This window comes from Ovis aries, chromosome 17 (assembly GCF_016772045.2).
Source record: "Ovis aries strain OAR_USU_Benz2616 breed Rambouillet chromosome 17, ARS-UI_Ramb_v3.0, whole genome shotgun sequence".
Classification (NCBI taxonomy): domain Eukaryota; kingdom Metazoa; phylum Chordata; class Mammalia; order Artiodactyla; family Bovidae; genus Ovis; species Ovis aries.
The window spans coordinates 17,817,345-17,842,138 of NC_056070.1; the positions used below are offsets into that span (position 1 = coordinate 17,817,345).

At 44.2% G+C, this 24,794-nt stretch overlaps 1 protein-coding gene across 3 annotated transcripts in view; it reads left to right on the forward strand.

Annotated features, from left to right (window-relative positions):
* Positions 1 to 24,794, forward strand: part of MAML3 (mastermind like transcriptional coactivator 3) — a 450,956-nt gene that overhangs the window by 180,921 nt on the left and 245,241 nt on the right. The window contains exon 1 of one of the 3 annotated variants that reach the window (XM_060400653.1): positions 1 to 23,801. This exon is cut by the window's left edge and continues 68,656 nt beyond it. The exons of the other annotated variants lie outside the window; for them this stretch is intronic. Within the exon in view, the coding sequence (XP_060256636.1) occupies positions 23,562 to 23,801 (240 nt within the window). The 5' untranslated portion in view covers positions 1 to 23,561. The remainder of the gene's footprint in view (positions 23,802 to 24,794) is intronic. 3 annotated transcript variants of the gene reach the window in all.

Sequence of the window (24,794 nt, forward strand, 5' to 3'; positions counted from 1 at the left end):
TGAAAAGTATAAGGAGCTATATCCAGTGGCTGAGAGTTAGGAGATCACGTGGAGTGATTTGACTTTGAGTCAGAAACGAGATGTGACTATAGAATCGTGACATCTGCTTTCTGACAAGGCTTGTAAACTGGTTCTGACAGTCACTTCAGAGATGAATTCCATAAACATTTTGAGCAATGGATTGCTTCTATTTTGTCATACATGCTGGTGTTGTCTTCCAGCGTGGCTGCTGCTATCAAGGATAACACTTGTTTGGTTCCTTGATAGAGCCCTGGTATTTACAGACTGGGCATTTTGTATATTTTAAAGAACCTAAACGATCTGAGAGTGGAAGAAAATTGTAATTCTGCAAGGTACAGGTTTGAGTCTCAACTCTCTGAGCTGGATGGGTATAAGAGTAAGTGGGTTCCCTAGTGAGTGACCCCACTGCAAATCACCCCTGTTGCACAAAACTGACCATTGTAAGGATGTCTTCTGAGTTTGAAGGAGGTAATTTTCGTCGAGTGATAGAAACATGGTGTTTATGAAAAATGACTCCCCAAAGAAAGTTAAATGTAGTATTGGACATGGAAATGGAGAGGGCTAAGAAAGTAATTTTTCTTAACCAGGAACATGGAAGCATGGATGGCCATTAATGAATTTATTATATGGAAGTAAAAAAATTTTAATAGTCTCAGAGAACAATTGGGCTAATGCAAAAAATAACTCCTTAATAGAGAAACAATTCAGTAGGGATTGAAGGGATCCCTTAGGCTTTTGGTCATGTTTATATTACCGTGAAGCACAAGGCAAATGATATGCTGTGGTATTTCTGAATTTTGGCTTTCTTCTGTAGGCTCTGTTGTGTAGTTTAGATACCAGCATCATTGCATTGTTGTTTACTCACTAACTCACGTCTGACTCTTTTGTGGCCCCTGGACTATAGCCCACCAGGCTCCTCTGTCCATGGGATTTCCCAGGGAAAAATACTGAAGTGGGTTGTTGTTTCCTTCCCTAGGGGATTTTCTGGATCCAGGGGTCGAATCCAAGTCTTCCTACATTGGCAGGCAGGTTCTTTACTACTGAGCCACCAGGGCAACCCACCAGCATCTTGTAACATGGTTGTATCTCGTGTGTCCAAGAATAGGGGGGAAGTTGACATTTGAAATAGAATCTGTTACCCTGGGGGTGAAGACAGTCCTTTGGGTACTTTTGGTGGATTAGTGTATCAATACAGTCATTGGATTGGCAGTTGATCAACAGAGACCCAGTAGATTGGTGGCGAGTTGGATCTAGCCATTTAATTCACCCAGAGGATGTGGTGGGGAGCGTTCGTAACTGGGAGGGCTCATTCAAAGGGAGTGGAGGCCCATGGCAGTCCTTCTGAGGACTAGAGAGGAAAACAGATATGAAGAGATGCAAATGAACCCCCAGGTCCTCAAAACATAGATGTAGATTCTAAGGCTGCCTTAGCATCAGTATGACAGTTTCTAATGACTGGTATAAACCCAAGATAGAGATTCTTATTTCCTCAGTGATCATGGGACATTCTGCGTGTTTATCTGGAAACTGGAAATTGCAGAGTAATTTGGATGTTTGACTGTCTACTGTGCGCACAGTCTCCTTCTAGGCCTCTAGAAATAGAGTGGAAAGGTACACGTTCCGCTCGTAAGGCAGTTGTGACGGTGAGAAGACAGCCACGAGGGCGAACCGCAAGAATTCCATGCAAGTGGCTGTAATGAAGACAGGTACCAGGCACAATTAGACCCCAGAGAACCCGCCCATGAGACTGTCTCAGTTTCATCCTGTTCCGAAGAATATGCAGACTTTAAAAAATTACTCCATAAACAGAAGAAGTTACTCTAAAAGCCAAAGAATACCTTTTCCACGAAGTTCTAGAAAAGGCGGAACTATTGGGATAGAAACCAAATCAGTGGTTGTCTGGGGCTGTGACATCCTTCTGGTGTGATAGAAATGTTCTGTATCTTGATACTGGTGGAGTAACAAGGCTGGATATGACTATATCAAACTCCAAATAAGGAGAGTGTTCAGTTCAGTTCAGTCACTCAGTCATGTCTGACTCTTTGCGACCCCATGGACCGCAGCACGCCAGACTTTCCTGTCCATCACCAACTCCCAGAGCTTACCCAAACTCATGTCCATTGCGTCAGTGATGCCATCCAACCATCTCCTCCTCTGTTGTCCCCTTCTCCTCTCACCTTCAATCTTTCCCAGCATCAGGGTCTTTTCCAATGAGTCAGTTCTTCGCATCAGGTAGCCAAAGTGTTGGAGTCTTCAGCTTCGGCATCAGTCCTTCCAATGAATATTCAGGACTTACTCTGTGTGAATTATACCTCAATAAGCCTGACTTAAAGGGAAAAAAACACTGTCTCAGGATACTTAGCATCACCTATACCATGATAGACCATTTCCTTGCATTTGGAGAAAAAAAATGATTCTAAGACCCTGAGCAATTAAATTAAATCATCTGTCTCTAAACTCCTTGGGCATCTTCCTAACCTCCCTCTGCTTCCTAATGTCTTGATTGTCTCATCCATTCTTAAAACCATTGCTCAGTTTTCCTCTTCGAACTCTGAGGGGAACCTTATTGCCTACAGAGTGAGTCCAGAGTCCCTCCCGGATCTCAGAGCCACTGTCTCCTTTCCTCCTGTGGCATTCCTCCACAAACTAGGGTTCAGTACCTTGCCCTCTCTCCAGCCTTAGCTTCGTGTGGCCAGCATTTCCTGCTTCCAGCTTTTGCTCATGTTCCTTCTTGCCCAGTTCTTTCCACCTGTCAAAATCAATGAATGCCTTCAAAGCTCAGCTCAAATGCTGCCTGGTCCCTCAAGCCTGCTCTGATTCTCCCAGTTCAGTTATTGATTCCTGGCATCTCCACAGTGCCCATTTGCAGACCGCTCCTGTGACAGTGGTTGCATTCTGCTTTGATTATGCTTAGTGTTTATAGTTCTAGCTCTTTCCCTAAATTCGAAATCCCTGAAGGACTTAGGCTGGGACTGCATCCCTCATTATCCATTTGCCTCAGAGCCCAGAGTTAATAAATAAACCTTCACCCATCGCTGTTGATTATTGCCCACAGTCAGATGTTAGCAGAAGATCCATTCTAAAAACCTGGTTCTTCTGATCTATATCAAGATTTTAGGAACTCCAAGACGTTTACCTAGCATATATCCAGTCCATCAGTGGCTTCATCTTGCAGAAGCTTCTTTGTGACTCCGTGGTGCAAAATTCCCCGTGTTGCCATGGCTCTCGACATTTCCAGGGGCAGTCCGGTTGAGGGGTGGTCAGGATGGATGTGTTTCTGTTGGGTGTAATTTCCCTGTCTACAGTACACCCTATGAATATTTGAAGGGGAGTCTGGAAGCTGTTTCCTGTGAGGGCAGTTGAGTTGAAATGCAAGAAGTAAAGATTAAGGAATATTAACATAAAATCTGTATTGTGAATTCTTTTACATAAATATGTTACCATTGTAGGGAGAAGTGGTGTCAGGGAGCTTTTCAGATGTCTACATTTTCATACCCAAATGAACAGTTTGTTATAAATTATGAAATGTGGAAATTCTTCATCCTTATAAAGGTCCTTGACTAAAGAATGTGCTGAAAGGAGATACTCTGTGTGTGTGTATGTGGTTCATTTTTCCAAGTATAATTTTCTGATGCAAGAATGTGGGGCAGCAAAAGGAAGCAGAGGGGAAGTGGGGAGTGACTGCATCCGCCTCTCATCTATCTATCTGAACTGTGTTATGAGAACTGTGCAGAAGTCAGTCCATTATCATCATCGTACTGGGGGGTCTGGAAGCAGGAAGGGGGTTGCAGCCATCCCCCCTTACACTCTGCAGGTCAGGGAAGGATCCTGGTCATTGGCATGTTATCATGATCCGTGCTGTGGGTTCACGGAGCTTTCACCTGAGGATTCCCTTTTACTGGCTGGTTGGCCCTTCTCCCTCCACCTCCCTGCTCACCTGGGCTCGGGCCACCCAACATCCTTTACCTGTCTCTCTTGCCCGAGTTGGGCGTCTGGTCTGGTTTAGAGTCACGTGTCTGAACACTTCCGGACAAGTCTTGGGGCACACACTGGTCGGCTTGCTTTCCCAGAAGAGGAAAATGCTAGTAGATGAAAGCATGGGCAGCTTCCTTGTTCTCCACTCTTCAGCAGGAGGGCTTTGCTTTCTGTAATCCCCACAACCACTAAATATTTGAAAATGAAGGCATTTAAAAAGTCCTCCTTGCTGAAAGAAGTTCCTACCGAGAGGGAGTAGTTAAGGCCAACCTCAGCAGGTCTTTTTGAGTCTTAGTGTCTCCATCTATGCAATGGGGGGTAATAAAACCCACTTCATAGGGAATTTTTGAGGATTAAGCAAGTCAACGTAGATATAGCACTTGGAAGAATGTCTAAGAACGTCTAATAAGAGTGTCTGATAAGCTCTATATAAGTATCAAGCCATGGTTGCTGTAAGAATGGTTTTGCCTGCTGCTCAAGAATTCAATTTATGCTAGTTGGAATGAACTTGTCAAGAGGGATCAGCAGCCTTCTTGACTGGAGGAGAAACTGAGGCGCTGAGAAAAAGTAGCCAGGTTATGGAAGTCAGATTAAGTTTGTATCACCTGACTTACAATGCATATAAACTCAGCTTGGGCCTCTGCCCAGCCGCTGTGTATTCTTAAGGAAACACAGACACACTAACGTGAGCCTAAAATCAGAGGGAGCTCAGGGAGCGGTGTGTCTGCTGGGGTGTCTGTTGGGAAAGAGGAGTTGAATTTAGATGAGAGCATAGCAACGAAACAAATAGAGCAGTGACCCCTGAATGCAGTTCAAGGCCGGCCACAAGGCAGGGAGGCTCCATTCCCCTTTGCCCAGGTGTTTGAAAATATCATCGCCACACCTTTGCCAACCGGAATCCAGTCCTGCACACACTGTGATTTTGCAATTTGCTTGCATTTGTGTTTTGCTAAAAGCTTTCACTTTTAAGTGCCCTCCAGAACCTTTCAGACCTGGCAGAGAGAACCTCTCTCTCATCGCCTTCTGCATGCAGCCTCAGGACATCAGGTTTCATTTGAGAAACTGCTGGGGATAAAGAATTGTGTGTGTGTGTTTGTCCCTTATAAAAAAAAATACCTACTTGATATTTTTTCACGTTACGTTTAAAGAAGCATGGACTCCGGGCTGTGCAGGAGTATCGAGTAAGATTGGACTTTATTCTAATGCCAGCTTACGTCTCAATCCCTTTTCCTTCTAGTGTTTCCCAGACGCTACCAACAGGAAGGGCACAAATGCAGAGGCAGATAGGTGACCTCAGGGAAAGAACTGGACATTGAACAGGGGTGCCCCTTTCACTGAATGTCTCTAAGTGTCTCCCTTCCGTCTCCTCTCTTTCTCCTCTTACTCAGCAGCCAAGAATCCCCAAATATCAGTGAAGCTTCCCTAACGGAGTCCTTTGCCTCCGCTGCTATATTTTTGTCTATTTGGGGTTTTTTTTCTCTGACAGAGAATCTAGGAGTTTGCTCTTAAATGAAACAGAATTGAATTTATTCCCAACTGTTTAAAATGGCACGGATAGTCATTCGTTTACCAGATAGATTTATGTCCCATCTATCTCCGTGTCCATGTTCACCCCGCATATAGTCCTCCCATAGAACTTGTATTCTTCGCGTCTCTTGTTTCGTGTCTTCGTGAAGCATGGCTACTGTGCTTGATGAGCGGTGAGTTGAGAAGTCTCTGTCATAATCATTCAAGAACACCGGACGTAGGGAATACTTTTTCTTTCATGATGAATATTTTTGTCACTGTGAAAGCCTGTTAGCCAGTCTTCTGATTGATGTAAAAAATTCTGTTAAAAAAAACACCACCACCAAGGTCTAATTTAGTGGTAATAAGTTTGCCCGTCTGACTCTGTTACACAGTGATCATCGGCCAGAAATCTCTAGTTAATGCGAAGCTTAGCTGGCAGTCATCAGACACTGGTAAGAAACATCCAAGATAGTAAAAGGCTTTCCCTGGCTAACAGATTCATCCACAGGAGTGGTAAGCCCACCCCATTAATAATCCTGTCAAACTAGAGATGAGCCCAGTGCATTTAAATGCATTTTAGGAAAAGGAAAGGCGCGGACAGATTCTGCTGTTTTACCTTTGATGAGCTGACTTCCACCATTTTTCTAACATGAAAAATCCTTGCATGTCTCTAGTTGCTAACATCTGGCGAATGGCAGGGGGTATACTGTACTGCGTTCTGCATATGTTATAACCTAATGCATTCCTCCTAAACGGGGTTCTCAGTAAAAAGAGAATTTTAAAAGTTCAAAACCTAGGAAGGCTTGGCAACCTATATTTTTGAAGACTTAATAGGTGCCCAGGGTACACAAGTCAAAAGACACAAAGTGAGCAGGATTGGAGGCAAGCAGGAACACTCGATTAGAAGCAGTGTCTTTCCCCTGATTTGTTTCAAGCAGTATTTTTTCATGTCGCCTGCTCTGCCAAAATCATTTGCGCTCAGGGTGGTGGGCGAGTGGTGGTGGCTTTTTGTTTGCTTGGTTTTGGCTTTTGCTGATGGAAAAAGACATGAGTGTAGTCCTGATGCACATGTTTTTCTTCAAGTTAATTACATTACTTGGTTAGATATTTTTCACCAATTCCTCCCTCCCCCCGATCCTGTGAGCTGTAGCCTTCTCTGCTTTTGTTTTCTTATAAGAAGCTCATTGGCAATAAGCAGGTGAACGTGAGTAAAAATATGAAGCAGTTATATAAAGAATCTCAGGTGGACTAAAAGCAGAAGGAAGGAATGATATATTAGAAAGAGTTGTGTACATTAAATGTGCAAAAAACACACCTATGTCATAACTTTTTGTTTAAAAATGCAGTTTTCTCATTCTAGTGTCCTTTTTAATATAGACTAGTTTTTTAACCTCTTTATTGAATTTGATATAATATTGCTTCTGTTTTCTGTTTCGAGTTTTTGGCTTCAAGACATGTTGGATCTTAGCTCCCTGACCAGGGATTGAACCTGCACGCCCTCCATTGGAAGGCAAAGTCTTAACCATTGGACCACCAGGGAAGTCCCTAAAATAGTCTTTAAATTTGAAGAAAATAATTTTGGATATAGGGGAGGAAATAAAGACAGGAAGTTGTCATTCTCAGAAGTAGTGGTGCTATGCTAAGTCACGTCAGTTGTGTCCGACTCTGCAATCCCAAGGACTGTAGCCCACCAGGCTCCTCTGTCCATGGGATTCTCCAGGAAAGAATGCTGGAGTGGGTTGCCATTTCCTTCTCCAGTGGGTCTTCCCTCCCCAGGGATCAAACCTGCATCTCTTATCTCTCCTTCATTGGCAGGCGGGTTCTTTGCCACTAGCGCCACCTGGGAAGCTCATCAGAAGTAGTCAGTGGTAGGGAACAATAAAAACCACGAGGATGGTGATTTCAGCCTTTTCTGCAGATGCATAGGGCACAGAGGCCGACTGAGCTGTGTGCCTTATAGTCCGTGAAAGGAAGAGCTTGGAATGAGCCAAAAATGGGAGAGTTCAACTCTCAAGGTCATATAGAAGAATTCTGAACTTTCAGCATGTTTGTGTCATTAAAATGGCTGGCTTTATAAGATTTTGTGGTGATTATACAGATTGCGAGACTGTCATTAAAAAAAAAAAACTAGCAGGGAGTTATTTTTGGTGTATAAAGACACAAGGGCTTATGGCCTTCTTCCGTAAAACTGTAAAAACATTTTAAGAAACAAGCTATTTTGGAATGATAGAATACTTTTAGCCCTCCTAGATTTTTACAATTTAATTATGAAAACAGCAGTGATTTCTGTCTGCAGGGTCACTTGTTATTGTGTACCAAAGCTGACTCATAGGTTTGTGATTAGGCACATTTCTTTCTAGTACTTTTATTCAGTAAAGTCAGGTTGGTACTTGAAATCAGCCATAGTGGTTGTATTTACACCTTAAACATTGGCAAAAGCTACATACCCAGGCTTTTTTTTTTTGCTGGAGAGCTGGTTATTAAATATTTACCAGCATATCACTGAATATAAAGCCTAATTGAGTTGCATTAGTCAAGATATGGAAGAAATCCAAAATCAGGAGAATCATAGAATCAAAGTTTGAAATTCAAAAAATGTCTAAAGGGGTTACAAACTTAGTGGAATAGAACCGGAAATGTGGCGTTTGTGGCAGTTACCACAAGACTTTCCACGAGTTGTAAGAAATAGGTTTTTTTCTATTCAAAGTAGCTGATGGCTTGGTCTTAGCTTTAAAAAAAAAAAATTAGAGTCTAGTTGCCTTACAATGTTATGTTCATTTCTGCTGTACAGCAAAGTGAATCGGCTCTTTGTGTATATATATCCCCTCCTTCCCCGGGGGTCCTTCCTATTTTGGCCACCACAGAACGTTGAATAGAATTCCATGTTATACAGTGGGTTCTCTTTAGTTATCTGTTTATATATGTGTGTGTGTGTGTGTTCAGTCGCTTAGTTGTGTCTGACTCTCTGTGACCCCATGGACCGTAGCCTGCCAGGCTCCTCTGTCCATGGGATTTCCCAGGCAAGAATACTGGGTTGCCATTCCAGTGGCTCTTCAGGGGATCTTCCCGACCCAGGATTGAACCTGTGTCTCCTGCATTGGCAGGCGGATTCTTTACAACTGCACCACCTGGGAAGCCCCACATAGTAGCATAAAAATGTCAATCCCAGTCTCCCAGTCCATCCCACCCTCACCCCTGCCTTGGTATCCATGCATGTGTTCTCCGCATCTGTGTCTCTATTTCTACTTTGCAAGTAGGTTCATCTCTGCCATTTTCTAGGTGCTACATATACTCATTAATATATGATATTTTATATATTTCTCTTTCTGATTTACTTTGCTCTGTATTGCAGTCTCTAGGTCTTGCTACATCTCCCCAAATGTGGGTTTTACCATTTGGGATGGAGTCACATGAACTCTATCTTCATCAAGTGACTATCAGCCACAGGGCAGGGAGACCTCCATTCTGTAGTAGGAGCTAAGATCTAGCTCTGTGCTAGCTGGTGCCTCTGGGGAGGCTCTAACAGTTACATGACATTTTTTCCCTTAACCTCAAAATATTACTAGTTCTAATAGCTAATATTTTATAAATATAGAATTTGAAGTATAAGGAGACAGAGTCAAAATAATAAAAATTAGATCACCGCACGCGCGCACACACACACACACACACACACACGCACGCACCCCGACCACCACTCACCCATTTTCGCTGATGCCTCCCTATCATGGCTGAGGCACTTTGAAGGAGAATAGTTACTTGTATTATTGGGATTCTTTGAGCTAATGGACAATCTGACTCCTGGTGTAATGCCATTCTACTAATGTATTTCAGATTTTTTACACAAGGGATTTTTGGCCAAGGGAAATAGAAAATGTATATCTGTTTTGTTGGCAAATGCTTCTTCAGACTTCTCGTTGTCAGTCTTGTAGTCAAGATACTGTGATTCTGCTTTTGGCCAAGTGCAATCACTCTCCCAGTCACTAGTCTTTATACCCTTGCTACTCAGAGTACGATCTGTAGACCAGCAGTTTTGGCACCAACTGGTAGCTTGCTACAAATACAGAATCTTGGGGACATTCTAGACGAACCAAGTCAGAATGTGATTCACAAGATTCCCAGGCGATTTGTATGAACATAAAAGTTTAGGAAACACTGCCTCCCCTGTTCACTATCTGAAGAGCTCTTTGAAGACTTATTTAAAGTCATGGTGGATTTAAGACACATAGAGAAACAAACTAGAGGTTTGGATATATGGTGGAAGGATCGATTTTCCTCACGGCATTGTCTTTCCCTTCACCTGGTTCTAGTCTCCCATCACAAACTTACTCGCAGAGGTGAAAAAGAAAAGAGCACAGCGATACCCCAGCATAGAGAGAGAGTAACCCGGAATTTCCAGAGGGAACCATATTTTTTGGACTATTTGACAATTTCTAAAGCTTGATTTTTACCTGCTGTCCTGCTCAGATGGCAGACTTACATTAAGTAACACTTCTCTTTCTCGTTCCTCCTTCTTCCCTCTTTCTTGATTTTTAAAATTAAAGTCTTTATTTTGGAATAGTTTCAGATTTACAGAAAAGTTACAAAGATAGTGCACAGTTCCCAGTTACCTCATGCCCATCCATCTCTCTGGATCTTTGACCAGAGTTGTATTTCTGCTTCTCCCCAACTGGCAGAGTTTCCTGGCTAAGGAAGCAAAGTTACAGCGCCTAACACAAATAGTATTTGATTAAGGCTAATTACAGTGCTGTCGCATAAAAAGGGGAGAAAAGAAAGCTGGCTTTTTCAACCAGCAATGAAATAACCTGCTGTCTATCTACTGACTTAATAGCTTTAATTGCCAGAACATAATCAAGATCTGGTGAATTTGTTTGAACATATCAGCAGGCACCAAATATTTCAATGAGATCAAGTTGTATAACTAGTTGTGCTCTAACTCAAGCAGAAATTGCTCTGACAAAGTGAGCTTTGTAACCTAAAAGGCAACAGCTGTTGGGAGAGGCCCTATGTTCTGATGATCTGTTATTAACACTCTCTGGATTAAGAAAGTTGTAGGTTTCACCGGGCTGCCTGAGATGAGCAATAACTCTCCACCACGTCTGACTTCTTAGTTTGCAAGATGAATTCGATCAGGAGTGTATTTACACTTCCTTAGGGCTTCCCAGGTGGCTCAGTTGGTAAAGAATCTACCTGCAATGCCAGAGAGCCAGGTTCCCTCCCTGGGTTGGGAAGATCTCTTGGAGAAGGGAATGGCTACCCACTTCTGTATTCTTGCCTGGGAAACCCCACAGACAGAGGAGCTACAGTCTGTGAGGTCGCAAAGAGTCAGGCATGACTGAGGGACTAACATTTTCACTTTAGAGACTCATGAAACTTCCCATTTATTGAGAACTTTTTTCCAACAAGACATAGCAAAAGTGGGCAACTCTTTTAACAGACTCGGTTACTACACTTCAGACCATCAGTAAGAGTCATACAGGAAAGTAACCATTCTTCCACATTTTATTGACTTCTACTTTCTGGTTCTTAGAAATGTAGAACCAGAAATTAAGACTCCCGTAAGATAGTCTACTTCCAGGAAACCAGACCAGGAAGTGAATCTAACACGTGATTTTGAAAAAGGGAGTCCCCGGCTGGGTCCATCTGGAGAACTCGCAGAGTCAGTCACATCTGATGGGTTCCTCCGTGCCCTGTTCAGATGCTTAGTACCTGCTTCAGGATAATCCAGTGGAGGGTTGTCTGTTAGTGGCTAAATATGTGCACCCTTGAGCTTTCTGAAAACAAGATGTTCAAGTGAAAAGAACCCCTTTTGTGTAATAGTAAGAATAATTCCTCTCCTATTTAGTAATTGAATTCCTCAGAGGAATTCAAACTTTTTACCAAAAAGCACCCAGACAAAAATGGTCTCAGAAAAAGGTAAAGGTGGGTGGAATTTTCTTTTTTTTTAATCTATTTTATTTATTTGGCTGTGCCAGGTCTTCATTGCAGCACGCAGGAGCTTCAATCTTCATGGCCTCGTGTGGGATCTTTCGTTGTGGCATGCAGGATCTAGCTCTCCAACTAGGGATGGAACCCAGACCCCGCCCAACGCCCTCCTCAAGACACACGCACACACGCACACACACATACACACACTGGAAGTGCAGAGTCTTAGCCACTGGACCACCAGGGAAGTCCCTAGGTAGTGTTTTCTTAACCTGTAGAAACAGATGAAATTGCAGAGGCAACAAGCAAACCTAGTCACTTTCCCAGAGACATTCTTTTTCAGGAGGTTGGTTGCTGTTAGGGGATGGGTCAGTGGAGAGGTGACAGTCTCTGTCACCCTGCAGCCTCAGTTCTGGGCTGGCGTTAGTGACAGCTGCCCTCTAAGAAGGTTGCATGCCTACAACGGACCTGTCTGCTGGCTGACTCCTGGGTAACTAGCATACTTAGCCGCAGGACTGGAATAAAAGACTTGGGCTGGGGAGGAATCCCCCCCATTTCTTCTCCTCTTCCTTCTTTCTCAGCTAGGTTCTTCTGATCTCTCTGCCTCTGGCATTTCCTCACAGGCCCTACGAGGCTGTGGCTCCTGTGTGAAGCTGCTAAGGGACTAAGGAAGCTTCTTGTGGTTCATGCTCACATGTGCAAAGAGCCTGGCGTGTTGGGAGGGAGGGCCATAGGAAGGGGCAAAGTCTGAGGGTTTGGCTTTTCAAGTTCCTACTGTTACTTTTTTTTCCCCCATTTTCCTTTGCCTCATCTACTAACTCTTTGAGGCCAAAGAGGCCCAAAGTGAAGTCTGTCCTAATTTTAAACTTGCCTCTGTGACTGCCCTGTAATTTTCATTCCACAGCCTAAATTGGAACATGTCTCGGTAGGTTGGGCTCAGAGCATCTCTTTCAGTGAAGGTTTAACAAATTACCCTTGATACAGCAGAGGAATTTCAGCATCAAAAGCCACGATTCAGTCTTTGTCAGAAGACCACCTTGGGAAGAGCTTTGTCCAGTTCTAGGAGGTCATGGGGGAAGAGGGGTTAATACACTCATTGGCTACTGCTGGTCATTTCTTAAAATAGACACATTTCAGCAGATGCCCACAGAACAACATGATTGTATTCCTTCTTTGGCAGGAGGAAATTTGAGAAAATTTTTACTGAGATTATCTGACCCAGATTCTTTGCACAAGTACTTCCAAGGTTTGAGCTGTGACTTTGCCCATGAAGATTATGTAGCTCTCATTTTGTGTGGAACTCAACTCCTTATCTTCCTTCCCCTGTGTGGGCCTCTTGGAGTGACCTCGGACCACTGTGAGCTCTCCTTTCCTCTGAATTTCCAGAACAAGCATAACTTGGATCTCTGCAGTTATCTCCAAATAAATGATGCTCTGTTTCCATTTTGTATGTGTCCATTACCTGCCAGGGGCTTCCCAGGTGGCACTAGTGGTAAGGAACTCACCTGCCAATGCAGGAGACATAAGAGACGTGGCTTCAATCCCTGGGTCGGGAAGATCCCCTGGAGGAGGAAATGGCAACCCACTCCAATATTCTTGCCTGGGAAATCCCATGGACAAAGGAGCCTGGTGGGCTACAATCCATGGGGCCACAAAGAGTCAGATGCAACTGAGCACATACCTGTCAACCAGGAATGAGTTGAGATTTATAACACAATCTTAGTGAATGATGCTTCAATTAAGTAATTATTATCCACTGTAATGATATGAGTCAGGAATTTTCTTAGCATTTTAATCATGGGTACTAATGGCCTTAAAAACTTCTTCCATTGCAAAGATGGAATATTTATACTTCCTCTACATAAATCTGCCCTACAAATAGAAGATAGATTTCTGTTTACCAAGGAACATGGAAGAAACCAGCAGTCATTATCCTAGTTTTTCTCCAATAAAAGTCAGCGTTTTTCCAGATTAGTCCAATACAAGTAACTTGCTCATTTCCTTCAGGACCCAGATTGCCTCAGAAACTTCAATACCTGCCAATGGCTGAGGCCCAAGAGACTCAGACAGTCATGAAAACTACTGCTGGCCACTTAGTTTTCTAATTCTATGAGCACACCTGAGCTCTGATCTTGAGGGTTGCCTTCCTTTCTGCCATGGAATGGTACCCAGTATGAAGGAGATGTCTTTTTTTCATGTTTTTTTTTTTTTTAATGATTTGTAATTTAATTGGAGGATGGTTGTTTTACAATATTGTGTTGGTTTCTGCCACACATCAACATGAATCAGCCATAGGTTCACATATGTCCCTTCCCTCTTGAAACTCCCTCCCAAGGAGATATCTTGAATCCTATTTTGCTATGGAGGCGTCAGAATAAGGATTTCAGCCTGAAGGCAGCCCCACAGACTGAATCCCTGTGGATGCAGCCTCAAGAAAGCTATGAAAGACCCATGCTCTGGGCATCGATCTATGGGCTACCTGGTTTCTACAGGTAGATGTCAAAAACTGGAGACTCTGAGATTTCACCTTATTCACAAGTTACCCAGTTGACTGCCTTTCTTCATATAGGTGATTTTGTTAAAATTCTCTTGTTCTGCTGAAAAAGACTACCAGTGAAATACACCTGTGGTTGCTGTACTCAGATGGCAATAGTCTGGTGCCCAAAAGGCCAAGCTCTTCCTTTCAGTCCTCACAGAGACTTGTTAGCTCCATCCTGGGGGAGAAAATGGTCTAAGAACTGTGAATTCCAGCTCTCCTGCAGGATAGCCATCTTACAAAAGTGTGCCACTGGTCCCGAGAGAGATCGATAGAGGACGATGGATATGCTGGCGCGAATCCAACACTACTGCGCGGAAACAATGCAAGCGCAGCCCTACGAGGTAATTAGCATCATTGTCACCGGTGTGAAGGACCACAGTGTTACTGTTATCGTGCTCCTGATTCTGGAGGTTTCCCAGGGCCCCAAAGGGAAAGGTACTTTGGTCACATTGGGAAGATGGAGGAGTGGCCCTGTCGGCTGCAGAACTGCAGCGCAAGACCTGAGTGTGGTGAGAGACAGCGATTCACCTCGAGTTTCGCCACTGAGTGACTCTCTCGACCGAACTTGGTCAGATCCGCTTCCTCCACACCTTCCGTTTGTCCTGCTTACATGCCACTTCCTCCATGAAGCATTCACTGATCCTCCCCCTGCTGGAGGAAGTCCACTCTTCTGAGTCAGATTGATACTCTCTGGCAGTGTAATTCTCTACCTTGCTGCTGCTGCTAAATCGCTTCAGTCGTGTCCGGCTCCATGTGACCCCATAGACGGCAGCCCACCAGGCTCCCCCATCCCTGGGATTCTCCAGGCCAGAACACAAGTGGGTTGCCATTTCCTTCTCCAGGGCATGAAAGTGAAAACTGAAAGTAAAGTTGTTCAGTCATGTCTGACTCTAGCGACCCCATGGACTGCAGCCTACCAGGCTCCTCTGTCCATGGGATTTTCCAGGCAAGAGTACTGGAGTGGGGTGCCATTGCTTTCTCCGAATTCTCTACGTTAACATGTTACTTTTATGGGTACACTTAGTTTTTTTTCAGTATTTGTTTCTTCGGCTGGGTCAGGTCTTAGTTGCGACGCGTGAACTTCTCTACTTGGGGCATGTAGGCTCTAGAGTGCACAGTCTTAGCTTCCCTGTGGCATGTGGGATCCTCATTCCTTGACTAGGGATCGAACCCACGTCCATTGCGCTGGAAGGCAGACTCCCAGACACTGGGGCACCGGGGAGGTCCCTATGTGTATATTTTATGTCTCATCCTTCACGCTCAACTGTAAAGTCCCTGCAAGTAGAAACGCTGCTGTCTGCGTGTACATATTCTCCACGTTGCCTTCTGTACAGAAATCACACCCAATAAACCTGTAGTGAAAGGATAAAGGGATGAACAGTGACAGAATACAGACGGAGGTAAAGCATCTCCAGAAGAGCGGTGGCAGTGGCTTATCTAAGCTTTGCTGACAGAAAAGGGTCCACACACACAGCTCCCAACAGGTGGAGTCGTCAGAAATACACACAAGGGGAAAGACACGGTGAAGACACTGACAGATGAAGTTGTAACATCATTTGACTCCTTCCACGGTGTCCAGTTCTTCTCACAGAAGCTTTTCTCTTCATTTTATTTTTGTGACCAGGGTTGGGTATTATTTGTGGAATTTGCTCAGGAAAACTTAGTAATTTTCCAACATAGTTAATATTCAGATATGAAAAAAATCTCTTACAGTTTAAATGGTGAATAGATGCTAATTTATACATATATACTTATGCTCTGAATGCCTAATTAATGATCTTCCGTGTCAGTCATGGGTATGTTAATGAGCTTCTTTTGCTCCCATGTCGTAATTATATTGCGCCTCTCTAGCCTGAGGTTGGAAGAACATTTTCTCTGTGGGTTAGCAAATGATGCAAAATAACAACAACAAAACAACTAACAATTACTCAGTGATTCGTAAGTTTAGGGAATGTGGAAGTATATGATCATAACAATTTAGTATGAGACAATGTAAAGACAACCAGAAACAGATATTGGCTATCTTCATAGTAACTCTCCATTTGCTGAATTAAGAAAAGGTTTGCTTGATGTGTGGGACTGTCTTTCTTTGGTCCGGTCAACTGACCATCTTTCTTACTCTGAGGACAAAAAGCCTCTGTGATAAAGGGAACTCCATCAATAGGTGTTATCCTATACTTAGATCTGTTCTATTTCTCGGGACCGGAAGGGCCAGCTTCTACCTCCCTTCCATAGTCTTTCTTTTGTCTGCCTTACTATTGTATTTGGTTTCTGCCCCAAGCGCTGGCATATTTTTCAGCCACAAACCTTCCTCCTTTAATCCGACAGAATCGGGTTGGACTTGGTGCCTAACTTCGCTTTTTGGCTCTGTGACTTTAGGTGAGTTAATTGACCTCTCTGAGCCTCTGTTTCTTCACTTGGAAATGAGGTAAGAATACTAATTGTTAGAAAAGATAGGACAATGTATGGCAGAAACCAGCACAATGAAAAGTGAAAGGGTTAGTTGCTCAGTCACGTCCAAATCTTTGGGACCCCATGGACTATAGCCCTCCAGGCTCTTCTGTCCATGGGACTCTCTAGGCAAGAACACTGGAGTGGGTTGCCATTCCCTTCTCCAGGGGATCTTCCTGACCCAGGGATAGAACCTAGGTCCCTGCCATTGCAAGCAGATTCTTTACCAATCGGAGTCACCAGGAAAGCCCAAGCAGCATAATATTGTAAAACAATTATCCTTCAATTAAAAATAAATATGTATTTTTAAAAGTTAAGAACATCTAACTTTGAACCCTTTCTGCAATGTATAAACAATGAAGAAATAGGACAATGAAGTGAGTTAAAGTGTCTGGAGCCCACTGCGAGGCATGTAGGAGGCAACAGGATTGCCCTCGTTTTCCTTTCTTTTTGCCCTCCCACCCTGATCAATGCAGTGGTTAAGACTACGGCATCTGGAGGTAGACCGTCGAGGCTGAACTTCCCAGTTCCGCTGTAGCCCTGTTCTGTGCCCTCAGACCGGTGACTTAGCCTTGCTGTGCCTGAGTTTCTGGGTATCTCAAATGTCAGCGCTTGGCATTTAGTGAGTGCTCACAAAAAGGCAGCTGTTACTCTCTGACTGTCTGAGCAGCTGGGTGAAAACAGCCCTCTGCAAATCCGTCTTTGGATCGGTGTCACCCACTGTCTGGGTCAGGAAGCCCTTCTCCTGCGTTAAAAGCAGGGTGCCTCAGCCCTTTGTCAGGGACGGTGGGGCGCACAGATGTGGCCCCTACTTCTAGATCTTCTCTGTGTGGAGGCCATCTCCTCCATTTCCCCTCTCCTCTGGGGAGAAATCTGTCTTCTTTGTGAGAGGAACACAAGAGCAGATTTGTGCTACCCTCCTGAGTGTGCACGGCGGCGCTCCCTGTCTCTTTGTGCAGGGGTGGAGTGTGGAATGCCCAAGCTCTGTGTTCCTCCCCTGTGTGCTCCCCCGCTCCTCCCCTCTGACAGGCTGTGCGAGGAATCAAGGGCTTTGTGCCAAGCCTTTCACTTGGGGCCTCTATTTTTCCTTTCTTTTTATGCCAGAGGCAACTAGTTGAGTTTGCTTGCTGGAAGTGAGGCTTCTGAAACCATTCAGCGAGCCCTGACATTTTTAAGATAACGAATTATTCTCCAAGTGGTATCAGAATCTGACTTTTCATGATCTAGCTCTATCGGTGGAGTGTAGTGCTTGGCTCTTTAAGGATGACGAAGCTGCGAATTCAAATAGCTGACCCCTCAAATAAGCAGTCAGATTTAGCCCCTTAAGCTGTCCAGACAGACCCACAGCAGCAAGGCTGGCACTTTACATCTTGGCTTGTGATTTACAGATTTGAGAACACTTTCAGAAAAACTCATCTGATCCTCAAATATCCCTGACTAGTAAACATGCTGGAATATGTTATCCCCATTTTACAGTTAAAAAACAAAACAAAGCAAACAAACAAAAAGCCAGAAGTTCCAAAAGATTAGGTGACTTGTCTACTAATGACATCAATATGAAGTCTAGTGTCCTGATTAGAACCCAAAGATTTTAAGCCAGTAACTTTGATGAATCAGAAAAGGCAAGATTAGCTTGCAGTATCCAGTTGTAACTGCCCCGTCTCACCCCTTGGCCCCACTGGCCTAACACAACAAATGTTGCTCCTGCCACACTTCCAGCTCGAGGTTTGAGGGAGTGGGTGTGCGTGTAGAGGCTCTGCTCCCCCTGATCACTCAGGGATCCAGGCTGACAGAGGCTCCACCAGCGTCCGACACTGCCATCTCCACATGTGACCTCAAGGTTTGCTGCAGCAGGGGAAGAAAAGGTGCAGAATTCATAGCAGCTTTTCTCTGCTTGTAGCTCATTGGTTGGATTAGCTGCATGGTCTCAAATTAACTACATGGGAGCCTGGGAAATCCTTCCATACACTCAGAAAGGCACCAGAGCCCCAGAAATCTCCACTACAGGCTTTTAAGTGGTCGGTCCATTTAAAGACACTGTGCAGTGCAGGGGCCCCATTTTGAATTAATGATGCTTTCTAATAAATGCATCTTCCCTGGTGGCTCAGATGGTAAAGAATATGCCTGCAATGCAGGAGACCCCGGTTTGATCCCTGGGTCAGGAAGATCCCCTGGAGAAGGTAATGGCAACCCACTCCAATTTTCTTGTCTGGAGAATTCACGGAATTCTCCAAAGGAGCCTGGCAAGCTGAATACTGTAACCTGGGCATTTCATTTCTTTGAGAAGGATGGAAGGGGATAAAGCAAATTTAAACAGCATCTGATGTATGAGGCAGTTGCCAAAAAGAAAAATGAAATAATTTGTAGTCACAACAGGTTATGCTAACGTTTCTCTTTGTTTTAAATTTTAGCTTTATGGAGGTACAATTGACAAATAAAGTATAAGGTATTTAAAGTGTATATCATGGTGATATGATATATATATACACATTGTGAAGGGCTTCCCTGGTAGCTAAGCTGGTAAAGAATCTGCCTGCAACGTGGGAAACCCCAGTTCTATTCCTGGGTCGGGAAGATCCCCTGGAGAAGGGATAGCCTACCCACTCCAGTATTCTTGGGCTTCCCTGATGGCTCAGACAGTTAAGAATCCACCTGAAATGCAGGAGACCTGGGTTGGGAAGATCCCCTGGAGGAGGGCATAGCAACCCACACCAATATTCTTGCCTGGAGAATCCCCGTAGACAGAGGAACCTGGTGGGCAGAGGTCCATGGGGTCACAAGAGTCAGACACAACTGAGCTAGGCACAGCACATACATAGTGAAAGGATTCCACCCATCTAGTTAATTAACATCCATCCCTTTACATTTTCATCTCTCTTTTTGGTGAATATGCTTTCCCTTTTGGGACCTGATATTTTAAAAATTAGAATGTTCTCCAGAAAGTAAGCAGAAAACTTGTGATCTAAATGTATTGATCTCCCTCCACTCCTCTCTATTTCATAGAGAAACTTTCAGATTAAAAGAATTATTCAAATTATTCCTTAGAAAATATCAAGATTTACTTCTAAGATATTTTAGAAAACTCGTGATGTCATTCAAACAAGTTTTCTTAACTACTCGGATTATTTGCCAGGAAATAAGCCTCTCCATGTTTTGCCCTGTCTTTGTTTGATTATGGATATAGAGGGAAATTCTCTCAGTGTTTGGATAATGGATATAGAGGAAAATTGCAATCAGGGACAAGAAGCAGTTTGACTCTTGAGTTACATAGAGGGCTTGGCTGTAGTTGGCATTTTGGTATGAAAGATTTTAGAATATTCAGAGAGAAGGATGGGACCTGTGAGCTGAACAGAAAATAAAATGGTGCAGAGCCAGCTGGACTGCATAAGATAGTTCTCATGCAAAGTGAATCTCTTGCATCCATCCCCGTTCCATATGGTAATCTGCCACAGAACCAGTTGCTGCCTGATATCCTTGTGTTTAAGTTGTCCTCACCTCTAGCTAGTGGACTCACCTGTGGAGCTTCCCTATGGCTCCTGCCCTGCTCTTTGCATTCTGGACGCAGCTGTACTTGTCATGGGTGGAGAGTCAGCTCAGTGTGAGCTCCGTGCTAACCACCCATCAGCACAGCAGAAATACTTAGAAAAGCTTTCCACGGAAACATAGAACTTGTTTTTCACCCCACCCTCCCCTTTTAAAATGAAGTAGGTTTGTTTTTGTTTTTATAAAGTGAATTTTAAAATATAAAATAGCAATCCGGAGCACACATGCTAACAGTAATTAATTATCATCCTCACTGGGACTTGTATGTAAATCTCATGACGTAAGGAGTTTAGCTGTTTTCATGGGCATCACCTTGTTTCATAGATCATAAGTTTTATCATTTGTATTCCAGGGAGATAAAATGTGAAAGTGAAGCAACTTATTCAAGATAGCAGGTAGGACCTCTGGACAGATGAGGGTGGGGTCTCCCACGTGTGCCCAGGCATGGGAGTCCACTGACATTTGTTAACAACGTGGATCCCAGGTTGCCCCTTGGAACTACGGACTCAGAATTTTCAGGAAAGAGGCCCAGGAATCCTTCTTTTTACCAAGCAGCACGAGTGACTTGTGTGATGCACAGTTAGCAGTAACCCGGTCCAGCAGAACGGACAACTCCTCTCTCATCTCAGCCTCCTGTCACTACTGCAAGGAAAGGAAAGTCTCTGCGAGGATGAGAAAGTTAACCCCCAGAATTCAAGTACACTGTGGGAATAGCAGCTACTTCTGCCCATCCCTGGAGTTTTCAAGAAGAGTACAGTTTTATGTATTTTTAAATGTCAACACTTTGTACCACTGCTTTTCAGAAAAGGCCCTAGGGACGGATAGCCGTGTCTGTAAGCATTCTCTGGGTGCTTGGAAAATAGGATGCTTTCAGAATTTGTGTTTTTTAAATGTAACATTTGACTGGGTAATAAACGCAGAAAGTACAGAATTCAAAAGGTTAAAAACAGTATATGGTGGACGATCTCTTTTCCACCCCCCTTTTCCCATTTCCCAGTTCCTTTTCCTAAAAGCAACCATCGTTATCATTTTCTTACATTTCCTTCTAGTGACAGCCCAAACATATAGAAGTGTATGTGAGTGAGTATTTATTTTTTATCCCGAATGGCATCCATGCTTAACATCAATGTCATGGTGTCTGATTAAATGGATGCTTTTCTTCTGGTATCACACTGATGTTGTGTCATTGCTTTTGTGATGTGAAGTCGCTCAGTCGTGTCGAATTCTTTGTGACCCCATGGACTGTAGCCTACCAGGCTCCTCCATCCATGGGATTTTCCAGGCAAGAGTACTGCAGTGGGTTGCCGTTGCCTTCTCCAGGGGATCTTCCTGACCCAGGGATTGAACCCCGGTCTCCTGCATTGTGGGTAGATGCTTTACCATCTGAGCCACCAGGGCTTTTGTGATAGAGAACACTAAAATCCCCAGTGGCTTACCAATAACAAAAAGTTCATTTCTCTCTTGTGCAATAGTCCAGTGTGGGAATTCAGTGGACAAGCAACCAGCTCCTTCCATCTTGAAGCTTGTCCATGGGATTTAGAACCTACTTCTTCCAGCTGGTGGGGAAGAGAGAGCCTAGAAGATGGAGAATCTTGCCGGAGGTTTTTAAGGGTTATCCCTAGCAATGGAGACATCATTTCTGCCCACAGTCTTTTGGCAAGAACTAAGTCAAATAGCCCCATCTAGCTGCAAGGAGAGCTGGGAAATGTAGTTCTTTACTGGGCAACCAATCATAAGTATCTGGTTCAGACAGGCCAAGGGGTGCACACATCTTTGGTGGACAGCTGGCCATTCTTTCTGGCTATGCTTTCATCCCCAAATGTACATGGTTTTCTTGTAATTACAGTGAGTGGGGTTTTTGACCCTCAGCGTGTGGGAGTACAGTCAGGAGGTTGGTAAAAGATGTTTATACAGCAGATGTGACCTGTGAGAGTTTGGGAACCACTTCTTTATCCAGGAGGCCAAAGGTCAAGTTCAGCTTTTGCCCCTGCTAGTAGGTGAGCCTGGGTTCCAGAAATGCCCCATGGCATCTGTCTGTGAACAGGGAAATCCATTGCCTACCTGAACACTCTATTGGACCTCCTCAAACTAAATGGTTTTCGTCTTATCTAACTCAGAGCCAAGAATAGAGGGATTCTGGAATTCCCAATGTGGCTACAAAACATTCTAGCAATATTCTAATTGTCCTTTCCAAGCTTTAATTTAGCGGTCCCTCCCCACACCCTTCTCTCACGCTAGACTTGTTACACAGCAATTTTCCTACACCCTTTTTGCTTACAAAATTTTCTTTGCCGCCAAAGGGAAAAAAATGAACAAAAACACATCAGCAATATAAAGAACTTTTGTAAGTTAGGTGCTGGAGAGGGAGAAGTCCTGAAGCTGCTAGGAACCTCACAGCCTGACCCCTGTCCCCTGTCCTGTCCGTGGGATGAGATGGCGCCCTCCTGCAGGGCTCTGCCTGAGTCATCCCCCAGAACAGAAACCTTGGGATGAAGCTGTGATGGAAGGAAAAAGCAGAATGAGGTGAGCACCTTCTCTCCCCACCACTCATCCGGCATCTATGAGCTGGGGGCCTCACGGGCGGACCTCGGCCACCCTGGGGAGGAGTGACGCCTCAGCATCCCGCTGAGCCCTTCCGCCCGGGGTTTCTCTTCCTTGCTAGTTTGTGCGGACTTTGTGGTCACTGTTCTCCATGTCAGCACATTTGAAATTGCTGACTGTAAACACTGAAGGCAGCGTGCCTGCTCCCGAAGAAGCCACAAGGAAAACAGCTCTGGGCAACTCTGGATGTTCTCGGTGGGACCAGCTCCCAGCTCTGGCCCTTTACCAAGTCCAGGGTTCTGTGGTTTGGGTGGGATGGGGGAGAAAGACAGAATCAGCAGGGGAAAGAAGGACATCTGCCTTTGGAGGTCTCTTCTTAAGGAAATAGATATTAGTTTTCTTCGGGTCCTTTCTTTGGGAGCTGCCATAGGAGAGGAATTCAGACGGCTGGAATGGGAGGGTTGCCAGGTAGCAACAGGAGAGGGTAACAACCGACCTGGCGTGCAGATGGAAATGGGGAGCTATGAGTATCATGAGGGAGTTCACCATAATCTTGGGAGGAAATGGTTACAAAACACCATTGTAAACCAAGCAGCCTCCTCAGGTCTCTGGGGCTGGCCCAGAGGGGCATCAATGCCGAGATGGTGGGCGGTGTCCTTCCCACAGGGCGGGACTTGGCTAGACGCTGAGCCTGGAAGGCAGCGGGTCTCTGGGGCCCTGTGTGGGGACTTCCACAGACCCGGGTGTGTGTCCCTGTAGCCTGTCAAACCACAACCATTCTCAGAGGCTTGTGGATTAGACGCTTTCGTGGTCAAGCCAGGAAGAGTGTGTGACCCAACTCCAGAAAGCGTGTTAGTCTGTGTGCTTGTGCTTAAAACAGCCAGCTCCATCTTCTCTTCTTAGAACTAGAATGGGGAACCAGGAAGGAGGCTTTACCTAGAACAACTCATGACTCTGTGTTGAGAGCCTTCTATGTAAAAGTGATCGAGGCTAGGTTCTGGGGTGGACGCGTCAATGCTTCAGAGAAAAAGAACCCAGAGGACATATATATATATATATGTCTGTGCTACATATGTTGTTTGTTTTGGTGGCTAAGTCGTCTCTGACTCCTTTGCCGCCCCCATGCACTGTAGCCCGCCAGGCTCCTCTGTCTGTGGGATTTCCCAGGCACCAATACTGGAGTGGGCTATTTCCTCCTCCAGGGTATCTTCCCACCCAGGGATTGAACCCGGCGTCTCCTGTGTCTCCTTCATTGGCAGGTGGATTCTCTACCACTGAGCCACCTGGGAAGTCCATGGTATGTATATAAGGATGTATAGATATACGTATCTATATATATATGTATCTATCTATATATGGATATATGTATCTATATATCCAACAAGATATATATGCCAGTAGATGTGAGTGTGTAATATGTGTTGTCTGTATATATATGTTAGTAGAATATATATATTTCTCTTATATATGAGACAGACATATATATGCATATTATATATATCATATATCCTGTATATCTCTTATACATCCTATATGTCTACAATATGTGTGTGTGTATACACATATATGGGGATGTGTATTTTATATACACATATATGTAAAATGTGTCCCTATATATGCATAACATATTGTAGACATATGGGATATATATGGAGATATATAGGGTATATGTGATATATATAATACATATGTATGAGTGTGTGTATATATGTTGAGAGAGAGATTTATTTTAAGAAATTGGCTCACGGGATTGTGGGGACTGGCAAGTCCACAGTCCGTAGAGCAGGCTGGCAGCCTGGAGATTCAGGTAAGAGTCGATGCTACAGTCTTGAGTCCTCAATCTGCAGGCTGGAAACCCAGGCAGGGTCTCTGTGTTGCGGTCTTAAGGCAGAATTGCTTATTCAGAAACCTCAGTCTTTGCTTTCAAGGCCTTCCGGTGTTTGGATGAGACCCACTCACATTAAGAAGGGTAATCTGCTTTACTCAAAGTCTACTGATTTAAATGTTAATCACATCTAAAGAAATAACCTTCACAGCCACATATAGACTGGAGTTTAGCCAAAGAACTGGGCACCGTGGCCTAGTCAAGTTGACACACAAAATTCAACATCACATGGGGAATTTCTACACTGAAAGTGGAACACTTTATTCAGATGCCCTTACATCAAATGATAGAAGTTTCTTTAGAGTGAAACATGCTATGAGCCAGGCTGTCTCGGTGATATGCTTTCTGGTTTTCTTGTGACAGATTGTGCTTGGTGTAATCTCTGACCTAATGGGCATTCATTGG